General features: G+C 43.4%; 2 protein-coding genes across 3 annotated transcripts in view; both read left to right on the forward strand.

Annotated features, from left to right (window-relative positions):
* Positions 1 to 1,083: 1,083 nt before the first annotated feature.
* LOC102934043 overlaps positions 1,084 to 18,768 on the forward strand; it is an 85,633-nt gene continuing 67,948 nt past the window's right edge. The window contains exon 1 of the mRNA XM_043541790.1: positions 1,084 to 1,320. The gene's annotated coding sequence lies outside the window, so the exon portion shown is untranslated. The remainder of the gene's footprint in view (positions 1,321 to 18,768) is intronic.
* On the forward strand, positions 1,433 to 11,299 carry LOC102934274 (zinc finger protein 398). 2 transcript variants are annotated; one of them, XM_027828686.3, is made up of 8 exons: positions 1,433 to 1,912; positions 2,247 to 2,645; positions 2,948 to 3,074; positions 4,426 to 4,539; positions 5,417 to 5,530; positions 7,385 to 7,498; positions 7,745 to 7,858; positions 9,430 to 11,299. In XM_027828686.3, exons 2-8 carry the CDS (start codon positions 2,328 to 2,330, stop codon positions 10,107 to 10,109), a joined length of 1,581 nt encoding a protein of 526 aa, XP_027684487.2. In that variant the 5' UTR covers positions 1,433 to 1,912; positions 2,247 to 2,327; the 3' UTR covers positions 10,110 to 11,299. The 2 variants fall into 2 exon arrangements, with proteins under 2 accessions (XP_027684487.2, XP_043397757.1); XM_043541822.1 differs by lacking the exon at positions 1,433 to 1,912 and having other exon boundaries at positions 1,948 to 2,645.

The raw sequence follows: 18,768 nt of genomic DNA on the forward strand, positions 1-18,768 counted from the left end.
GTAGTTGAAAGCAGCTATCAAATCCCCCCTCATTCTTCTCTTCCGTAGACTAAACATCCCCAGTTCCCTCAGCCTCTCCTCATAACTCATGTGTTCCAGTCCCCTAATCATTTTTGTTGCCCTCCACTGGACTCTTTCCAATTTTTCCACATCCTTGTTGTAGTGTGGGGCCCAAAACTGGACACAGTACTCCAGATGAGGCCTCACCAATGTCGAATAGAGGTGAACAATCACGTCCCTTGATCTGCTGGCAATGCCCCGACATATACATCCCAAAATGCCATTGGCCTTCTTGGCAACAAGGGCACACTGTTGACTCATATCCAGCTTCTCGTCCACTGTAACCCCTAGGTCCTTTTCTGCAGAACTGCTGCCAAGCCATTCGGTCCCTAGTCTGTAGCGGTGCATGGGATTCTTCCGTCCTAAGTGCAGGACTCTGCACTTGTCCTTGTTGAACCTCATCAGATTTCTTTTGGCCCAATCCTCTAATTTGTCTAGGTCCCTCTGTATCCTATCCCTACCCTCCAATGTATTTACCTCTCCTCCCAGTTTAGTGTCATCTGCAAACTTGCTGAGGGTGCAATCCACGCCGTCCTCCAGATCATTTATGAAGATATTGAACAAAACCGGCCCCAGGACCGACCCTTGGGGCACTCCACTTGATACCGGCTGCCAACTAGACATGGAGCCATTAATCACTACCCCTTGAGCCCGACAATCTAGCCAACTTTCTATCCACCTTATATATTCGGTGCTTGGTCTTATATAAGCACCTATTACCCCCACACACACACACACACCCTGTCCCCGTTTTTCACACTTGCTGTCTGCTCACCCTAATCTGACATCCCCCTCTGGGGGACTCTCCTGCAGGGACAGGGGGAGGGGCGGACCAAAGGATCCCATGCACGGAGCCCACCTTTCACGGGGGCGTTGAGCAGGCGGACGGGGAACAGCCCAATGTGTGCGGGCACCGCTGCCCTCTACCGGATGGCAGCAGAGTTACACACAGGGGGCGCGCTCGGAGGAGGCGGGCGGGGCTTGGGGCGGAGCGTGGGCGGGACCGCGGGGAGGGAGGCCTGGAGGGGGCGGAGCCAGGCGCCGCTCCCGGTTGGCAGCCCAGAGCGGCCCCCGGCAGCCAGGCCGCGGCTCCCTCCCTCCGGGCCGCGCTCGCTCTGCTCCGCCCGGCAGCGGGGCCGGCCCGTGGCGAGGCGGCGCCGGGACTCTGCCCAGCCCGCAGCGGGAGCGGGGCTCGGCCGGGCCGGGCCCGCGGGAGCAGCCCCGCCCGGGGGAGCCATGGCCGAGCGGGCCGCTGCCCAGGTGAGGGCCCGGCGGGCGGGGGAGCCTCGGGCCCCGGGAGCGCCTCCCCGCCCGGCCCGGGCCCCGGGAGCGCCTCCCCGCCCGGCCCGGGCCCCGGGAGCGCGGTGCTGCCCGGCCGGCTGGGGCTGAGCCCGAACGGATCCGGTTGGTCTTTCCCAGGCTCTGGGGGCGTCTCCGGCCTGTGCGGGGCCCCTTGCGGCCGGTCCGGGGAGCGGGGACCGGGGCTTTGCTGCTCCCCCGGCGGCAGGCACCGCCCCCCCGCCCCAGTCTCCCCGGCTCCCGCTGTGGAGCCCGTCATGGCCTCGCGGCGCGGCCCCCCCGGTGCCCAGCGAGCCCAGTCCTCCCCCCGGTGAGTGTGCAGCGCTGCCCCGGCGAGCAGCCCTGGGCCCTCCCGCCTCCGTTCCCCGCGCGCCTCGCCCGGCCCCCGCAGCGGTAGCTGGGTCTTCCTGCCTTGCCCCCGCGGACTCCGGGGGTCTGCTCAGAACCACAGCGGCGCGCTCCAGGGGCAAACATCCGCGGTTCCTGCTTCCTGCTCCTGTCAGCCGGCGCCGCTCGCTGGCGTCTGTTTCTTGTGGGTCAACAACGGACTTGTGTAGGTCTCATGCAGTCACACCTGTGAAAACCTGCTGAAGGCAGTGGGTGTGCCCAAGAGGGTATAATTAATGTATCATGTACATAATTTAATATGGCCAAAATAGCCATAAGGGTAAAAGTTGCTTTGCTGAACCCTGACTACTGGGAAAGAAGGTAGCCTGGCTCTCATTTCCATGTTATATTTATTTGAATCACAGTAAAACCCTCGTCCCCTCATTACAGTTGGAGCTGCATTGTGCTGGATGCTAGACAAACATCTGACATGGGGAAAGGAGACTGCCAGATGTATCAGTGTCACATTCCCCACTTTCAATTTCTGTCCTTGCTAACAGGCTCCAAAACAGGACCTAGAATCTCAGCACCTGTCACTTTTGTATCCCCCCTCCGGCCTCAAACAAACCTCGCAGAGAGAGATGCAACTGCAGACTGCAGAGATTTCCCTGACTCTTGTGGCTGCTGTTCAAGACATGGAGAGGAGGGTTGATTCTCATGCTGCATGTTTGCTGAATCTGGAAGGGAGAACAGGGATGACTGAGAAGAAACTAGTCAGCTGTGAGAAGACAGTGGTGGAGTTTGGAAACCAGCTGGAGAGTAAGTGGGCCGTGCTGGGAACTCTGATCCAGGAGTATGGGCTGCTGCAGAGGAGGCTGGAGAACATGGAGAACCTGCTGAAGAACAGGAACTTCTGGATCCTGAGGCTCCCCCCAGGTACTAAGGGGGAAGTTCCCAAGGTAACAGTGTTACAGCTAATGATGAAGAGTAGATATAAAGCCTAACCATGAACTATTGAAGTGGGTTTTTTTTTCCAGAACTTGGTATATTGGCCCTTTAATTCACCATTAATAAAATAGCTTAGAACAAGGGAACTGATCTGGCTGCTTGTGTTGTGCTAGTTCACAATTAAATATGTTTAGTATTTTATTTCAAAGGAAACAAAAGTGAGGGAAGTCTTTTTAATGGAAGATAAAAGGAAGCAAGCCTCAGAATGTGATCACAACACAAGGCGCTGAATTTGTGACATTTGTGATTCCAGGTGCCAGTAACATTTGATGACCTCTCAGTCTATTTCAATGAGCAACAGTGGGGGAATTTAGACGAATGGCAGAAGGAGCTTTACAAGAATGTGATGAAAAGCAACTATGAGATGTTGATGTCACTGGGTAAAGATCAGTTTTTGCTCTTTTGTTAGAAAAGTTCTGATCTTTGAAATATTACATTCTCTTCCAGATTTATTCTGGTCCTTTGATTTCTGGTGATTGGCCATTCTAGTTATTGGAAACTTGGTGATATGGGCTCAACTCCCTTTGCTGTCTGCATGACAAGTGGCATTCCATTCCATTCAGCTTTTAACACTGTAGAGTTTAAAGCGCCAGCTCTCTGCAGTGTGGAATGTGCACATGCTGCATTTATCTCCATGTTTATGCACTCAAATGACGGTATATTTGGAAATCATAACTTTGTAAATATACAAGTCAGGAACAATCCATCTCAACTTTAGATAACACTGTTGTTTAATAAGCATTGGGCTTTTCCTGGCTTGACTGTGGCCTCTTATGGGACCTGAACTCTGTGCAGATTTACAAGGTGCATGGATACTGAAGTGGTGGGAACAGTGTGAGACCCTACATAGGTAGCAAGTGGATTAATACTTGTGTATGCATAAATCCGCCTGTGTGTGGAGATCTCTGGCACCCTTCCAGAAAGCACACACACACATCTCCCTCTGTAACAACTTAATGTGCAACTGACAACTGACGCAATTGCTTTATAAATCTCTCGTATCCCCAAGTTGCTGGGACTGGGACCCTGCTACTTCAGCTGTAGAGACCCAGCCCTCTACCACTTGGAGCATACCTATATAGCAGTAATCCCTTAGCCTCTGTGTGGGGCCAGGCTAGAGGGCAGCATCAGACAGCGTACTGTTTCTGACTCATTACTTCATAGCACCTGGCATTTCCTCCTACAATGCCTTCAGTAACACTTTTGCTTCCGTTCTAATCTCTAGCAGTGGAATGAACTAAAATAACTCAAAATCTTTAATGAAAGTTAATAGAGCACTAGCTGCTACTCCTGAAGAATACATGGATTGGTAGGGTTGTGACATACTGCTGTGCTGGTAAGAGGCTTGTCTTTCATTCCTGTCCCTAGTTGCCTGGCATGGGTCAGGCTTACAGATGGTTAAATATCTTTGTTATATGGCACTGGGCCCAGTATTCTCGGACTCTTGTGGCTAATACATGCATTACAAGCCTCTGTTGGATGGGATGTAGGTGTGGCGGCTGCCGTGGAGGAGATAAGAGGTAACTGGAGGGGAGGAAGCAGTAGCAGAAGTTGTTTTCTTCCCCTCCTTCCTAAATCATTCTGTGGTGGCTGCAGCCCTCAAAGGATACGCCCATCCAGTAGAATGCACTGATATACATACATACATACATACATACTGTGGGAGGACAGACTCATGCAAATCTAGCCTATTACTATATACTGTCTCTTAATATCTTTTTCTATGAACAGACTATGCCATTTCCAAACCTGACATCCTATCCCGGATTGAACGGGGGGAGGAGCTGAGTGTCGGGGATCAAGGAGACGCAGAGGAGAGAGAAATTCCTACAGACCCCAGCACAGGTAACTGATATGTCAGAAGCACTCGCACAGTTAATACAGTAAAATGCTGGAAATGCAGCAAGACTTTTGAACTCTTCTTGTGGCGAGAGATTGATCTCTTCATAGTTGTGGCTGTGACCAGCTTTGCATGATCAGCCTGACTCTTGGCATGTGCCTCCTTCCCCACCTCTAATTATACCAGAAGGCTTGAAATCATAAACTCTTTACTATCCATGGTAGTTCTTGCAACTGTGCACGTACAGCCCTCAAGACCCTTGCAATTAAGCTATATCTGCTTTGCCAAATAAAAGGGGAGGTGATCAGAGATGTTCTAGCTGTGGACACTGAGCACCAAAATACTATATTTGAGGACTAATGTCTTTGGCTCCCTTGGTGCCTGATTTAACATGTAACTTAGCTGTGATCTTATAATACTCTTCATAGACTTGTAGCTCTAGTTTACGTGGAGGGTAGACAGAGTGGCAAGCATATGAGGGCAGAGTTAAGGCTGTTTGAGGTACCTTAACTCTCTATTTCTGTATGTTCCAAAATCAATATGGTTTTTAAGTGTAGCTTTATCTTTGAATTTCTGGTGTTCATACTAGTTTGTAAAACTGAAATGCCGTATCAATGTTTATTTCCTTATTTGTGCCACTGTAACATTTTGTGTGTGCAAACCATTGGTCTGAATCATTAATGGAGTTGCCCGGGTGTAAAACTGAAGTAACACAATGGTGAGTCAGGCCCTGGGTCTCTTATGTTTTATCCGTGTTTTCCTACTCTCTTGACATAACACCATTGAGACCTTTTCTAACTCGAGCTAATCCCTCATGAACTCTTTTCTAAAGAATATGGTGTATGTTGGAAAAACAATGTGAATTTTTGTTCCTGTGAACAGAATCTCCAGTTTGTACACAAGAGGGTTTATTACTTACTAAACAAGAGGAAGAGTTGTATGTTGGGGATCAGCAGGATTTGGAGGGCAGAAAAGTCTCTAAAGAGCTCTACACAGGTGAGTTAAAGTTGCTCAAATGGGGAGTGAAATTGAAAGGTTAATAAACTTTGAGCTCTTATCTTTTTCTACATATTCCAAATCTACAACCAACACTTGTTTGTATCTCCATGGCAGACGTCAATCAGGCTTTCTATCAGTCCTGACTGATTTTGGGCATTTTCTCTTTCTCATCTTCCACCCATTTTCTGAGAGTTCAGAATTGGTGACTGCTTCTTTCCTGTGCAGAAGGTAGTAGATGTAGGAAATAGTTTTCCTCCCTTAACCCTCCTTGCTTGGTGTCTTAAGCCCAGGTGGCCATGAATTTCTGATTTATGGTGGTTACTGTGATTTCACTCTTTCTAAATAAGGCTTTTGGAGCAGGGCCTTATGTGATTAGTCTTTTCAGGCAGATGGTGCCAGAGAGCATAGAACTGATACCTTAACCTGGGAAAGGAAAGCCAATTTTGTGCATGTATTTGGATATGTGCATATATATAAAATTTAACACACAAAAACTATGTTAAAAGAACATTTAAGATTGCAAAGTCAAGCACTCAAAAGTTAAGAAATGCCAGAATTAAGCCTTCCTGTGCAAGCTAAACTTGGCCCCCCTGTGCAGATGCATTATAATACAATCTTTAATTAAATGATCATACTATTTTTTTCCACAGGAGCCCTGCCTCATTTACTGAACAGGATGGACTGTGCTGTGGGGATGAATCAGGGTTGTGGCTGATCAGAGGCTTATAATTTGGTCAAATGTGGGTGAATTTTCATGGGGGAGGCAATAAGCACATCCCTGACACCCGTGGGACCCTGTACCACAAGTCAAGTCCCTGCTCCAAATCAAGGAGGTGCAGGAAAACGAAAAGGTTGTAAGAATTATTTTTATCTGGGTAAAATGGTTTCCCCCCCTTAATCTTGTTCTTGGAAATGGCTGAACTCTTTTAGCTGAAACTTTCTATTAAAATTCAGCCTGAAGTAGACACCTGGCGTGGAAAACATCAACCCTAGCAGTTAAATTTTGGCAAAATTTATAAGCAACTGAAAAGAGGGTCTTATAATAGGAAGTATTGGGTAACTTTAACAATAAGTGGCACTACCAGCTCCTCCTATAATATACAGTGCATGAGTAAATACACACATACTGTATAAATGCAATGATAGTGGGTCCGTCTAGCACATCAGTTTTGAGCTCCAGCACCCATCTTTCTTTTTCTGTTTCTTATAACTTTCTGAAACAGAGTCCTTTGTCTTAGCTGCTTCTGCCCAGAGCCTAACTGCTTTGTTTTTAGAAATTTTGAGGAAATATAATCTATTTTTGGGGGGGTAGTGGGAGAGATGGGAAGTGTATTTTAATAAAACACAGCCAGATTCCCTTATGTTCTAATGCTAATTGTTTTTACATTCAAGGCCCAAACTAAACTCCCATCTAAACTAAAGAGCTAAACTCTGACTTGGAGTTCAGGGAAGCTGTGGGGAGTATCAAGCCAAACTAATACAGATCAAGAAATATATAAGCTCCACTGGCAACTTCTCTCTTTTTTGAAAAAAGAAATTTCTTAAGAAAATTTCATAAATGGGGCGTGTGGAATTAAGGCTGAAAAGCTCAATCTTAACATTCACTCCTTTTGGTTATGCCTTTAATGTGATCCTCATATCTGCTAAATAATACATAATGATACAATACAAACTGGAATTTTATACCCGCTTATGTTGAGTAAGTTGTATAAGACCTTGGGTGTGTGTGTGTTTGTTTTAAGGTCTAACTGAGATTTACAAAGCAAGCCAGGTTTGGGGAGGGGGAAAAACAGATTTTGCAGCCACTTTTACATTCACGATACTTGTATCTCCATCTTTCTCCTTGACTAGACCATGCAGTTTCCAAGTCTGACACTTTATCCCAGACTGAGGAAGGCAAAGAGTTATGCGTCAGGGTACTGCTGGAGTCAGAGAATACAGAGATGCCTGTAGACCCATGCACTGGTGAGTAATAGATCAGAACAACTCAAATGGTGTTGGCCAAAGCTGGACACCCAGCAATACCTTTGGTAGCTCTTATAGCCATGTCTTTCCTGATGCTTTATCAGCACTTTTTTTATCTGCATGACAAATGTGACTTGCCAAGAACCTCAACCAGATGTAATCTGGGGTTCCTAACTATTCCAAAATCCTTCGTTTTCCTAACTTCTACAGTGAATGCTTTGTAATATAACTCTTTCCCATGAACAGGATTTCAAATTTGTGCTACTGACATTTTATCACTGATTAAACAAGAGGGAGAGCCGAGTGTCTGTGAGCAGCATGATTCAGAGGAAAACAAAATCCATACAGATCCCAGCACAGGTCAGTAAGGGAATAATACTCCCAGTGGAAAAGCTAAATTAATGCCAAGCTAAATTAATGTAAATGCAGAAAATTCAGGACCTTTTTAGTTGTGTCCACACAAATCCAATAATTCAGTGCCATGCTCTTGATATAGGATGAAGCATCCTCCTAATGTGGGTCATGGATTAGCTATAGTTGCTACAAAATAGACCCAAGTTTGGTTAAAAACTCAGAGGAAATGGTTGTGTCAAATAGGAAAGAGGTATCAAGTAGAATCCCGTATGGTTTAGACCTAACACTATTCAGCTTTCAACCTGCCAGGACCCAAATATAGGAAAAAATATTTTGAAAAGACCCAAAATGAAGGACACCCAAGAATTATTCACACAGGAAATTGCTGATAGTGTGGCGTTAATTCCCTTAGTGTAAATGACTTTCTGTAAGCTGAGCTTCCTGTGTGCCTTTATTACTGATGTAAATAATTGTCAACAATAGAAGTGAGGGGACACCAAATTTGTGTGGAACATAAGTAACTGAGACTAAAACGAGTGGTATCCCAATATGGTAGTGTGAAACAGATGCCATTCAGTCTTCTCATTAACAACCTAGCAGGTGTAGTGGAGCCTTAATGTATTTAATGCATGGATGAGACAAAGGTGGGATGGATTAGATACACCGAGGAGGAGACTATTAAAATATAGTGATCATGATCTACTGGACGCCTCTACTGAAATCCATTGAAAAACTAATCTTTAAAGCTAAATGTCAAATGATCAATGTGGGGAGGAATAATTCCTTAGAGAATGTGGGAACGTGCCCGCAGGGTGGCAGTACGCTAGTGCAGTAGCAAAAATGTCACATACTCTGTTGGGCTCCATTAACAGGAGTATCAAGTGTATAATAAGGCCGTAGCCCTGCAATGAACTCTCAGCATGGATACACTATAGACAAGAGCCCAGAGCTCTGGGTGTGCGCAGGGGGTTGCCCTATACAAAGTTTGTTGTGGGATCAGAGCTCTCAGTGAGGTTAATGTTCTGCTATGCTCAGCACTGGTTAGGCCTCAATTGGATAAGTTTTCAGGTTAATGGTGTTCCTTATTCAGGCCTGTAATGTAAACTGATTGTGTACTGACTGTAAATTCCTGATTTTCAGAGGTGCTGAGCATCCACAGATCCTTGCCTGACTTTATTTGGAGGTGTGGGTTCTCAATGTCTCTGAAAATCAGGTCCCAAAACTTTTGTGTATTTACTGATCCAGTGCTAAGACTAAACTCTTCCAAGCAGGGCACAGGTCTTGCCGTAGGTTTGTAAAGTGCTGACCAAATCTCTGACTCTGCAATAAGTGATTTTTAATAGAGCTGGTTGCAGAGACAAAATGTTTTCTATTTTTCATCAACATTTTAATTTCAGTGAAAACTTTCCAAGCTGTTCTACTCAGTAATAAAGCCTATATTTTTATTTAACTTGATTATCTGTGCTTCAGAAACAATATAGCCACAAACATTTTTCTGGTTAAGGCCTTTGGTTTGTTGCAATCAGAAGAGGTTTCCTCAGTCGTTTTACCTTCTTGTGATTGTATGTTTATTTCAGCGAAAGATGGAAGCACAAACAAGGATAAGCTCCCTGGAAATCCTCTTGAAAGCATCGTGTACGAGTCTAGTTTATATGGAAAACTTGGAGAAGAGTGTTTGCCAAATCCCAAACAGAGAGTGACATGGAAGTGTCTGTACAATTCAAAAATGCAGCAGGCAACTGCTACTGGGAACAGTTTGGGGGTTTCATCTCACTGTGACAAAAATTTATTAATCCATCAGGAAGAACCCTACCCAGAAGAGAGACTGTATACAAGTACTGAATGTGAGAGAAACTATACTCAAAGGGTGTATCTTCAGAATCACCAACAAGCCCACGCAGGAGAGAGATTGTTTGCATGTGCTGAATGTGGGAAAAACTTCCAGCTGAAGATAAGTTTGACAAAACACCAAAGGAGCCATGGAAAAGAGAAACCCTATGAATGCAGCCAATGTGAGAAGAGCTTCATTTGCCACTCATGGCTCATTAGACACCAAATGATTCACAGTGGAGAGAGGCCATATAAATGTACCGAATGTGACAAAAGCTACAGCAGAAAGGATTATCTTCTAAATCACCAACGCCGGCATTTAGGGGAGAAACTATTCCAGTGTAATGTGTGTGGGAAAAGCTTTGTACTGAAAAGAAGTTTAGTTAAGCATCAAAAAAGTCACATGAAAGAGACCCAATCCACTTAGCCAGTTGAGTTGTCTTAGACACCAGGTGATTCACATGGAGAAGCTAGAACAATCACTTTTTGAGGGAAAAACTGAGTAGGAAATCTATGATCCTCAAAAATAGTCCTGTCACAAGTAACTTCATCTGAAGGCTTCACAGGGACCTGGATACACAACAGAGAGACCAGCCTGATGTAAAAAGAGAGGATGCATTAGTATTTGTTCACAGTCTACTATGTGAGACAGAGTTAACTGAAAATAGGTCAGAAAATGCATGTCCTTGTGACACACAACAGGAAAAAGGGATAGTTGGCTCTTTACTGAGAGGAGGGACTCCTACCATTTGAAATTTAGAACCCGTTTCTGAACCCCTTCAGAGAAGCAGCAGATACTTAGGAATGGAGTTTGGGAGGTCAAATGCACCCCTAGCTCCCATTTAAGTCAAAGGTAGCTCTCGGTATTCAGTACCTCTGTAAATCAAACTTTTAACCCATTGAAGCCAGGCAAATGGAGCTATCTGAAGATTACCTGGCTGACTCTCCTTATGAGTTGGAAACTGACCAGAGAAAGCTTACAGTATAGATTTCTTTTTGGACAGCCTGAGTTTTCCACCTTCCAAATGTAATGTTCCATATTACAGACAGTTGTATATATGATTTGATGTGTGCATTACTGAAGATTTTTATATGATGATTGTCCTGGTTTTGAGAACACTTTTTTCTTAATTTTCACTACATTTGGGTTTTGTAGAAAATGTTATGGGGAATCAAGTGGATAAGCGTTTGGCTCACTGCAGCAGCTCTAGGTCATTGGTGTCGCTACTTTTCGCTGGAAGGACAAAAATGTACCTGAGACAGGAGCCAGCCCTCTTCAGTAACACCAGGTTCTTGATATAATAAAAGAAAATTTCTCTAATCTTGCTTTTGATGGCACTATGGCCCTCTGGGGGGAAAAAACCTTTAGGGGCAGCAGGGCTGGGTAGTTAAGTTGAGCAAAATGCCATGAAAGCCACTGTTGTCAGTAAATAATACAAGTCAGCTCCTCAGCTGGTATAACTTGTCATAGCTCCTTTGCTATCAGTGAAGATGTTAAAAGTTACAGCAGCTAAGGATCTGGCTCTGTATTTATAAACTCTTACTGAAGTTCGTGTGGGACAGTCTTTAGTTTTTTGTTTTTGTTTTTTTTGTTTTAAATAAAATTGTCAAGAAAAATCCTCTTGCTCAAACTTGCCATGATTGTTTCTAGCACCCCCTGATGCCTCTTCTGGGGGACTGAGCTATCTTATAGAAAAGATGAGGGGAGGGAAAAACAAACCAACAGGGCAAAACCTAATTCTGGCAGCAACCATCTTGTAAGCTCCATCCAGATGGCACCCCTTCACAATTTTTTTTGATAAAATCCACTGAGTTACTGTTGGGGAAAATGCAAACAAAAAAAAAAATTAAAAAAGCAGATTCTTCGCAATCACGTCTTCAGCCTATGTAGACCACCCCAAATCTCATGTTACAGTCTCACAGGGTGGAATTCAGTTTGTGAAGTCAGTGGAGGTTGTGAGGGGCATTCTGCCCTTCATGGGATGTAAATCGAGAATTTTCTGCTGCTTGAGGTGCAGCATTATGCCAAATAAGTATGGCTTAGGGTAAGAGTTCGGCCCAACAACTGCGCTTAACAAAACGAAGGTAGTCTCAGCTGGAGAATTCGGGAGACAGCCATGGAACAAAATGACTTTGTGTGCTAAGCCCAAAATAGAGGCGTGAGGTATTCTTTATAGCGCATTCTTTGTGAAGGAAATGGATTCTGCTTAGTTACAGAAGATGGAAAATTGGTATAGGCATGTGTATTCAGCAAAAGAATCAACATTTCATGGTCTTGGTAAAATCTTTATGGGTAATTTTGTTACTTTTCTGTTAATATGGACCTTTCACTCAGTCTGAGTAGAATCTATTTTTCTTTCTCACCCCCATTAATTAGCTGATGAGCTGTTGTGATTGTTTACTAGAGGTGTAATTCTACCATTCTTATCCTTGTGGCACCTTAGAGACTAACAAATTTATTTGGGCATAAGCTTTCATGGATCTGATGAAGTGGATTTTAGCCCATGAAAGCTTATGCCCAAATAAATTTGTTAGTCTCTTAAGGTGCCACAAGGACTCCTCGTTTTTGCTGATACAAACAAACACAGTTACCACTCTGAAACCTGATTCTTATCCTTGTGAATGGATTATCTTGTGTGATATATTGCTATGGATAACATTTTGTTCCTAAATTAATACTGTTGGGGGTAGTTACTTGCCACAGAACATGTAGTATTTCCTACCCTCAATTAAAGGAATAGGTAGTGTAACCGATTACTGGAGCTGTCCAGATACATTTGGGCCTTACCTCCAGCCCTAGCTTGCATGAGGAGTTCTGTAGACCTTAGTAGGGCTACTCCTATGAGTAAGAGCTGCAGGATGGGGCTTTCAGTGTGTGTTCTCAAATAGTGTTTTATGAAATACAAATACTGGTAAATACAGTACATCAATCTTACGAACAAGCAGCTATACCAATCATTTTTCACAATTGGGGGTTGGGGAATCACACAATGGAAGTGATGTTGAAGAACAAATCAACATTCCTTCAAATTTTGATGCCTCCAATGGAAATTACCTTGCAGTGGTTTGAAGGACAGGAAGAAAACAATGCAGTACACCATACTGCAACAGCTAATTTTGAGATACTTAATTTTATGAATGATTCAGTCCACAGTTAATTTAAAGATAAAGATTCTACGGTATAGTTTAAATATAATGCAGTGGTTTCACTGCCTTTTAGAAAGGGAGATTTAACATTTAAAGGAGCAGTGTACAAAAGGTCTATGTGCCACTTAAGCCTATCAGTCTCCTAAACAGTGCATAGTAGTCCTTGTAGCAGATCTTTACACATGAGTTAACTTCAACCTTAATGAAAAAGCCTTGGTGGGAAGGTTATTTGCATGAATGATGTGTCTCTCTCTCTGGTGGCCATTGGTATACTGGATCCTACTCATAACAATGTTTTATACTCATGTTCTATTTTGGATACTATGATGTAATTATTACAAAAAAAAGTTTAAGAACAGTAGAAGCTGTTCATTTACTAAATAAATAGAACTCAAATAATAATCCATTAGTAGGAGGGTTGTGTTTATCAAAATAAACTGACCCCTCTTTTTAGAAAAAACCACAAAACACAAAAATATACATGTTTCAGAGTAGCAGCTGTTAGTCTGTATCCGCAAAAAGAAAAGGAGGACTTGTGTCACCTTAGAGACTAACAAATTTATCTGCGCATAAGCTTTCGTGAGCTACAGCTCACTTCATTGGACGCATTCAGTGGAAAATACAGTGGGGAGATTTATATACATAGAGAACATGAAACAATGGGTGTTACCATACACACTGTAAGGAGAGTGATCGGGTAAGGTGAGCTATTACCAGCAGGAGAGCGGGGGGGGGGGGGGGGAGGGTGGAGCCTTTTGTAGTGATAATCAAGGTGGGCAATTTCCAGCCGTTGACAAGAATGTCTGAGGAACGGGGGGGGTAAGGGAATAAACATGGGGAAATAGTTTTACTTTGTGTAATGACCCATCCACTCCCAGTCTTTATTCAAGCCTAAATTAATTGTATCCAGTTTGCAAATTAATTCCAATTCAGCAGTCTCTCGCTGGAGTCTGTTTTTGAAGTTTTTTTGTTGAAGAATTGCCTAGCGGTCAGTAGGTTTCTGGTATAGGGTGGTGGTCATGTGACCATCGCTTATTAGCACCGTAGTGTCCAGGAAGTGGATCTCTTGTGTGGACTGGTCCAGGCTGAGGTTGATGGTAGGATGGAAATTGTTGAAATCATGGTGGAATTCCTCAAGGGCTTCTTTGCCATGGGTCCAGATGATGAAGATGTCATCAATGTAGCACAAGTAGAGCAGGGGCATTAGGGGACGAGAGCTGAGGAAGCGTTGTTCTAAGTCAGCCATAAAAATGTTGGCATACTGTGGGGCCATGCAGATACCAATGGCAGTGCTGCTGATTTGAAGGTATACATTGTCCCCAAATGTGAAAGTTATGGGTGAGGACAAAGTCACAAAGTTCAGCCACCAGGTTTGCCGTGACAATATCGGGGATACTGTTCCTGATGCTTGTAGTCCATCTTTGTGTGGAATGTTGGTGTAGAGGGCTTCTACATCCATAGTGGCCAGGATGGTGTTTTCAGGAAGATCTCCGATGGATTGTAGTTTCCTCAGGAAGTCAGTGGTGTCACAAAGATAGCTGGGGGTGCTGGTAGCATAGGGCCTGAGGAGGGAGTCCACATAGCCAGAGAATCCTGCTGTCAGGTTGCGAATGCCTGAGATAATGGGGCGTCCAGGATTTCCAGGTTTATGGATCTTGGGTAGCAGATAGAATACCCCTGGTCGGGGTTAGCAGTGATAGGCTAAGGAGAGGAGACACATCTTTGAGGCGAAGATTCCAGTGCTGCCACTCAAACCATCTGTAGTTTGCTGGTTGAGAAGTCTAGGTCTGAGGAGCCAGAGGATGCTTTATCTGTTCAGCACTGCTGTTAGAGGGAAACAAGTTATTTGAGCCCATAGTGGCATTCATTTGGGATCAGGACTGGGGGAGGATAGATCTTCTGTTCCTTATGTTGAGGGATAGTGAGAAAGAGAGAGTGGTAATATGGTGGGAGAGATGTGGCCAGACAGCCAGAGTTGAGGGAGACAGTGGGTTAGGTTTACCTGCCAGCCATCTAGGCACACCTTGTACCTCATATTCATACCTCCTTAGGGTTGGGAGCGTGTCCTCTCACAGGGCCAATGTTAGGGAAAATGGCGCCATAGGCAAACTTGAATTTTTGCACCTTTTAAGCTTAAGTATGTAGTGTTATTAACGAAAGTTTCAGAAATTAAGCTGTAATCTCAAGTTTTTATCATTTACTAAAAAATACAAATGACAATTCAGTTTTATTCAAATAAATGTCAAAAAATAACATAGCTAAATGACAAACAGTAAACTAAATAAAAAAACAAACGTTCACCAAGACTCAGAAGGCAACTCTGTGTGCCTTTGCTGCCGCAAATTCTGATATTGCTTGTGACAGGCCTATATTTTGAGCCACAGCATTCTCAATACACAGGATGGCCAGCGAAGATTGTCTGTCATCTCCCATGGTCGATAGCAGATATGTTTTTATGAGCTTCAACTTCAAGAAGCTCCAGTCGTTGCTCGCTGCTGTAACAGGTACGGTTAACAGGATCCTGAGTCCTATCCATGTGTTTGGGAAGTTGTCATTAAGTTCATTATTGTAAATAAATGGTAGAATTTCTTGAGGAGCACTACAGTCCACTGGAAGCAGACTTTGGAGATAGCAAAGTTCTTTGCAGAGGTCACTGCCATTAATGTCCGAGCTCTCTCCATATGTCAGTGCACTATGAAGGTTGTTACAGTGCTTCATCAAAATTTCTTTGTCAGAGAGTTGCGTTATGTTATACAGAAAGCCCCAAAGATTCACATGTTGATTCATTTGCTCAAACTGTTCTTCCAGAGACATCAGTGTCTAAAAGCCGGTTGAAAAATTCAATTTTAAACTTGACTTCTGGATTGTTAACTGTTTCATCTTCACATTCTTGGCTGAATTGATGCTTTTTACGATGAACATGGTTTAAACTCTACATGAACACCAAGATTTTCAGCTATTTCCTTAGCTGTTGTCAGAGCTCCTTCGTACCTGACTTCCCTGTAGTTTATCAAGTTTGTGGCTGCAACAATGTTGACATTTTTCTTGCTTTGCATGCTTTTGTTCACCACATTGACTTGAAAAAGGATATCGTACCACACCACAATGGAGACAAGAAACTTGAATTCAACTAGTTCACATGCCAGGGTGAGTGCTTCATGACAGACACCTGCATCTGCTTGCCCTGATTCAGCCAATGCGATGAGGGCATTGTGGACTTTAGCTGTTTGGTATCGAACAGCTTTAATGCTGTCAATTCTGCAGTTCTAGTGTGTTTCACATATTGGCTTCACAGTGATATTGACATGATCTGTGAGAATCTCCCAATGATGAACAGAGGTAGAGAACAGAAGGTAGATCCTTTTGCAGAATGCCACAGGGGGAGATGGACTCTGGTGAAGATGTTGCAGCATCCCTCACCACAAGATTGAGCAAGTGACATTCACCTGGAACAAAAAATGCTCTTGGGTTTTGGTTAAGGATTCTTGCCTGTACACCCTTGTTTTTCCCCTTCATGTTTGCACCATTGTCATAACCCTGGCCCTGGCAGTCTTGGATATTTATGTCACATTCCTTCAGAGTAGTAAGTATAGTATCAGTTAGTCCTTCCCCTGTAGACTTGTCCACTGTTTTAAAACCAATAAAGTGCTCCTGAATGGTCACTTTACCATCTGAAGTATCAAGGAACCTAACAGTGAAAGACATCTTTTCATAATAAGAAAAGGAGGACTTGTGGCACCTTAGAGACTATCAAATTTATTTGAGCATAAGCTCTCATGAGCTACAGCTCACTTCATCGGATGCATTCAGTGGAAAATACAGAAGTGAGCTGTAGCTCTCGAAAGCTTATGCTCAAATAAATTTGTTAGTCTCTAAGGTGCCACAAGTACTCCTTTTCTTTTTGTGAATACAGACTAACCTGGCTGCTACTCTGAAATCTATCTTTTCATAATGGCTCTCATCTGGAGTGCAATCCAATATAATGGAGTAGAACTTAGCACTCCTTAACCTTTTAAGAATATCTTGAAGCACATTCTTCACCAATAATTCAATTATCTCATTCTGGATTGTTTTTCCAGAGTAGTGATCTGTCACCTCCCTGGAAAGTATGCGTCGCAAATGTTCCTTCATTACTTTATTGTACTTTCCTAGTAATTCCACCAAACCTAGGAAATTCTAGTTGTTCATCGTGAAGAGCCTGTCAGATAAACCTTGGAAAGCCATGTTATATTTAGAAAGATAAAGTGTTATTGTCATGAGCCTCTTTACAATGTTCTCCCAGTGTTTTGTCTCTTGTTTAATTACACATTGAAGATCCATGTTCATGCAATTATCCTGTTTTAGCCTTCGCTCTGCTTTGATCCACATTTGGTAGGAATTGAAATGACTAGGCGACTTTTCATGATGCATGAGAAGCTGAGACATGTTCTTCAATCATTCAACCCCTTGAATGCTAGGGATGATTTTGGATTCAAGTCAAAGAGCTTGCAGCAGAAACAGAAAACCTTGTCAGTGGAATCTGAGTAAAGCAGCCAGCGCTGCTTCAAAACTTCGCCATTTTCAAGCTTTCTGTATAAAAACATCATAGAAAAATGGCAATTCTGCTCATCCAGAGGAAAATCCATGTCCTTTACTTTTGGTGGACCATTGGTCGCTAGCAGAGCTTGAATTTTGGGTGTTAGATTGGACCATAAAGCAGGATCAGAAATGGTATTGCTAAAAAATTGGGGATTGGTCCTGCTTTGTGGGGGGAGGGATAACTCAGTGGTTTGAGCATTGGCCTGCTAAACCCAGGGTTGTGAGTTCAATCCTTGAGGGGGCCATTTAGGGATCTGGGGCAAAAATTGGGGATTCATCCTGCTTTGAGCAGGGGGTTAGTCTAGATGACCTCCTGAGGTTCCTTATAACCCTGATATTCTATGAATGCTTATAATGGGAATCCATTTAATCTCTGTCACTAGTGGTATCATCATTATTCTGGTTTGGATAAAGAATTTGTTTTGTTTGGATCTCTTTATTTTTCTTGTGCTGATCCTTGAATGTTCAGTTGTGGATTGTCTATGCATTTTTCATCTGATGTCTCTGCTGTGACAGTCTTGCGGCTACTACTGCATGGGTTGTTAACCTATATTAAGTATTTTTTTCATTGTATCTATATCTTTCTTCATTGCAGTCATTAAATGAGCTTTTTGTTTCCTTTTCTGTGTCCCTGACATCATCATCATCTTAGGTACTTGCGAAATTGTCCTTCCAAGTCTCATGAAATAAAAAAACAATATATCTCTTTCACCACTTTTAAAGATGTCCACCCTCTCTGTGGTACAGTCAAATGAATGGTGCCTTCAGCTAAACAACTTGATGACTGAAGAGCTCTGAGACTTATAGGTATATTTTCAAACAGGGAGAGGAGGTACTACCAGGAAGAAAAAATGTGGGGTGGACAGAAGGGAAAGTTGCTAAGAGCTGGATACAATGCTGTGACATTGTACTCTATAATGCTTTATAAAAATATTTATAAATGTGAATATGATGAAACTGGAATATGCTTTATGCAAAAGGTCTCTTGTAAGATATCATTACAAATCTTATCTGAGTGTGTTCATCCTATTTGTATATATGTATCATTCTTGTATCTAAAACTATGAAATATTACTCTGAAGTCCTACCGTAATTATGCAAAGTGTGGGCCATTAATAGTTGCTTGGAATTTTGATGGCTCCCATTAACTAGAACAGTAGTCTGTAGATGGCTCTGTTTACCTGCAAGCCTCCACTGCCTGCGTATGGGCCAGTCCTGAAAGAATGGAGGGTGGCTCAGAGGACTTGTGAACATGTCACATGACACTGAAATCCATCTTTAACCTGGTGCTTTTCCATTTACAAGGAGGGGTGGGAAGCCAAAGAGACCCAAAGGCTACCTGCCTTGTGTCAAAGATATAA

This window comes from Chelonia mydas, chromosome 2 (genome assembly GCF_015237465.2).
Source record: "Chelonia mydas isolate rCheMyd1 chromosome 2, rCheMyd1.pri.v2, whole genome shotgun sequence".
Lineage (NCBI taxonomy): Eukaryota > Metazoa > Chordata > Testudines > Cheloniidae > Chelonia > Chelonia mydas.

What these genes read in the sequence shown, in the direction of transcription:
- LOC102934274 (XM_027828686.3), top strand. Translation starts at nt 2,328, where the DNA reads ATGCAACTGCAGACTGCAGAGATTTCCCTGACTCTTGTGGCTGCTGTT. An exon ending in TCCTACAGACCCCAGCACAG is followed by an intron (nt 4,540 to 5,416) that starts GTAACTGATATG and finishes TCCTGTGAACAG; the next exon opens with AATCTCCAGTTTGTACACAA. An exon ending in CCATACAGATCCCAGCACAG is followed by an intron (nt 7,859 to 9,429) that starts GTCAGTAAGGGA and finishes TGTTTATTTCAG; the next exon opens with CGAAAGATGGAAGCACAAAC.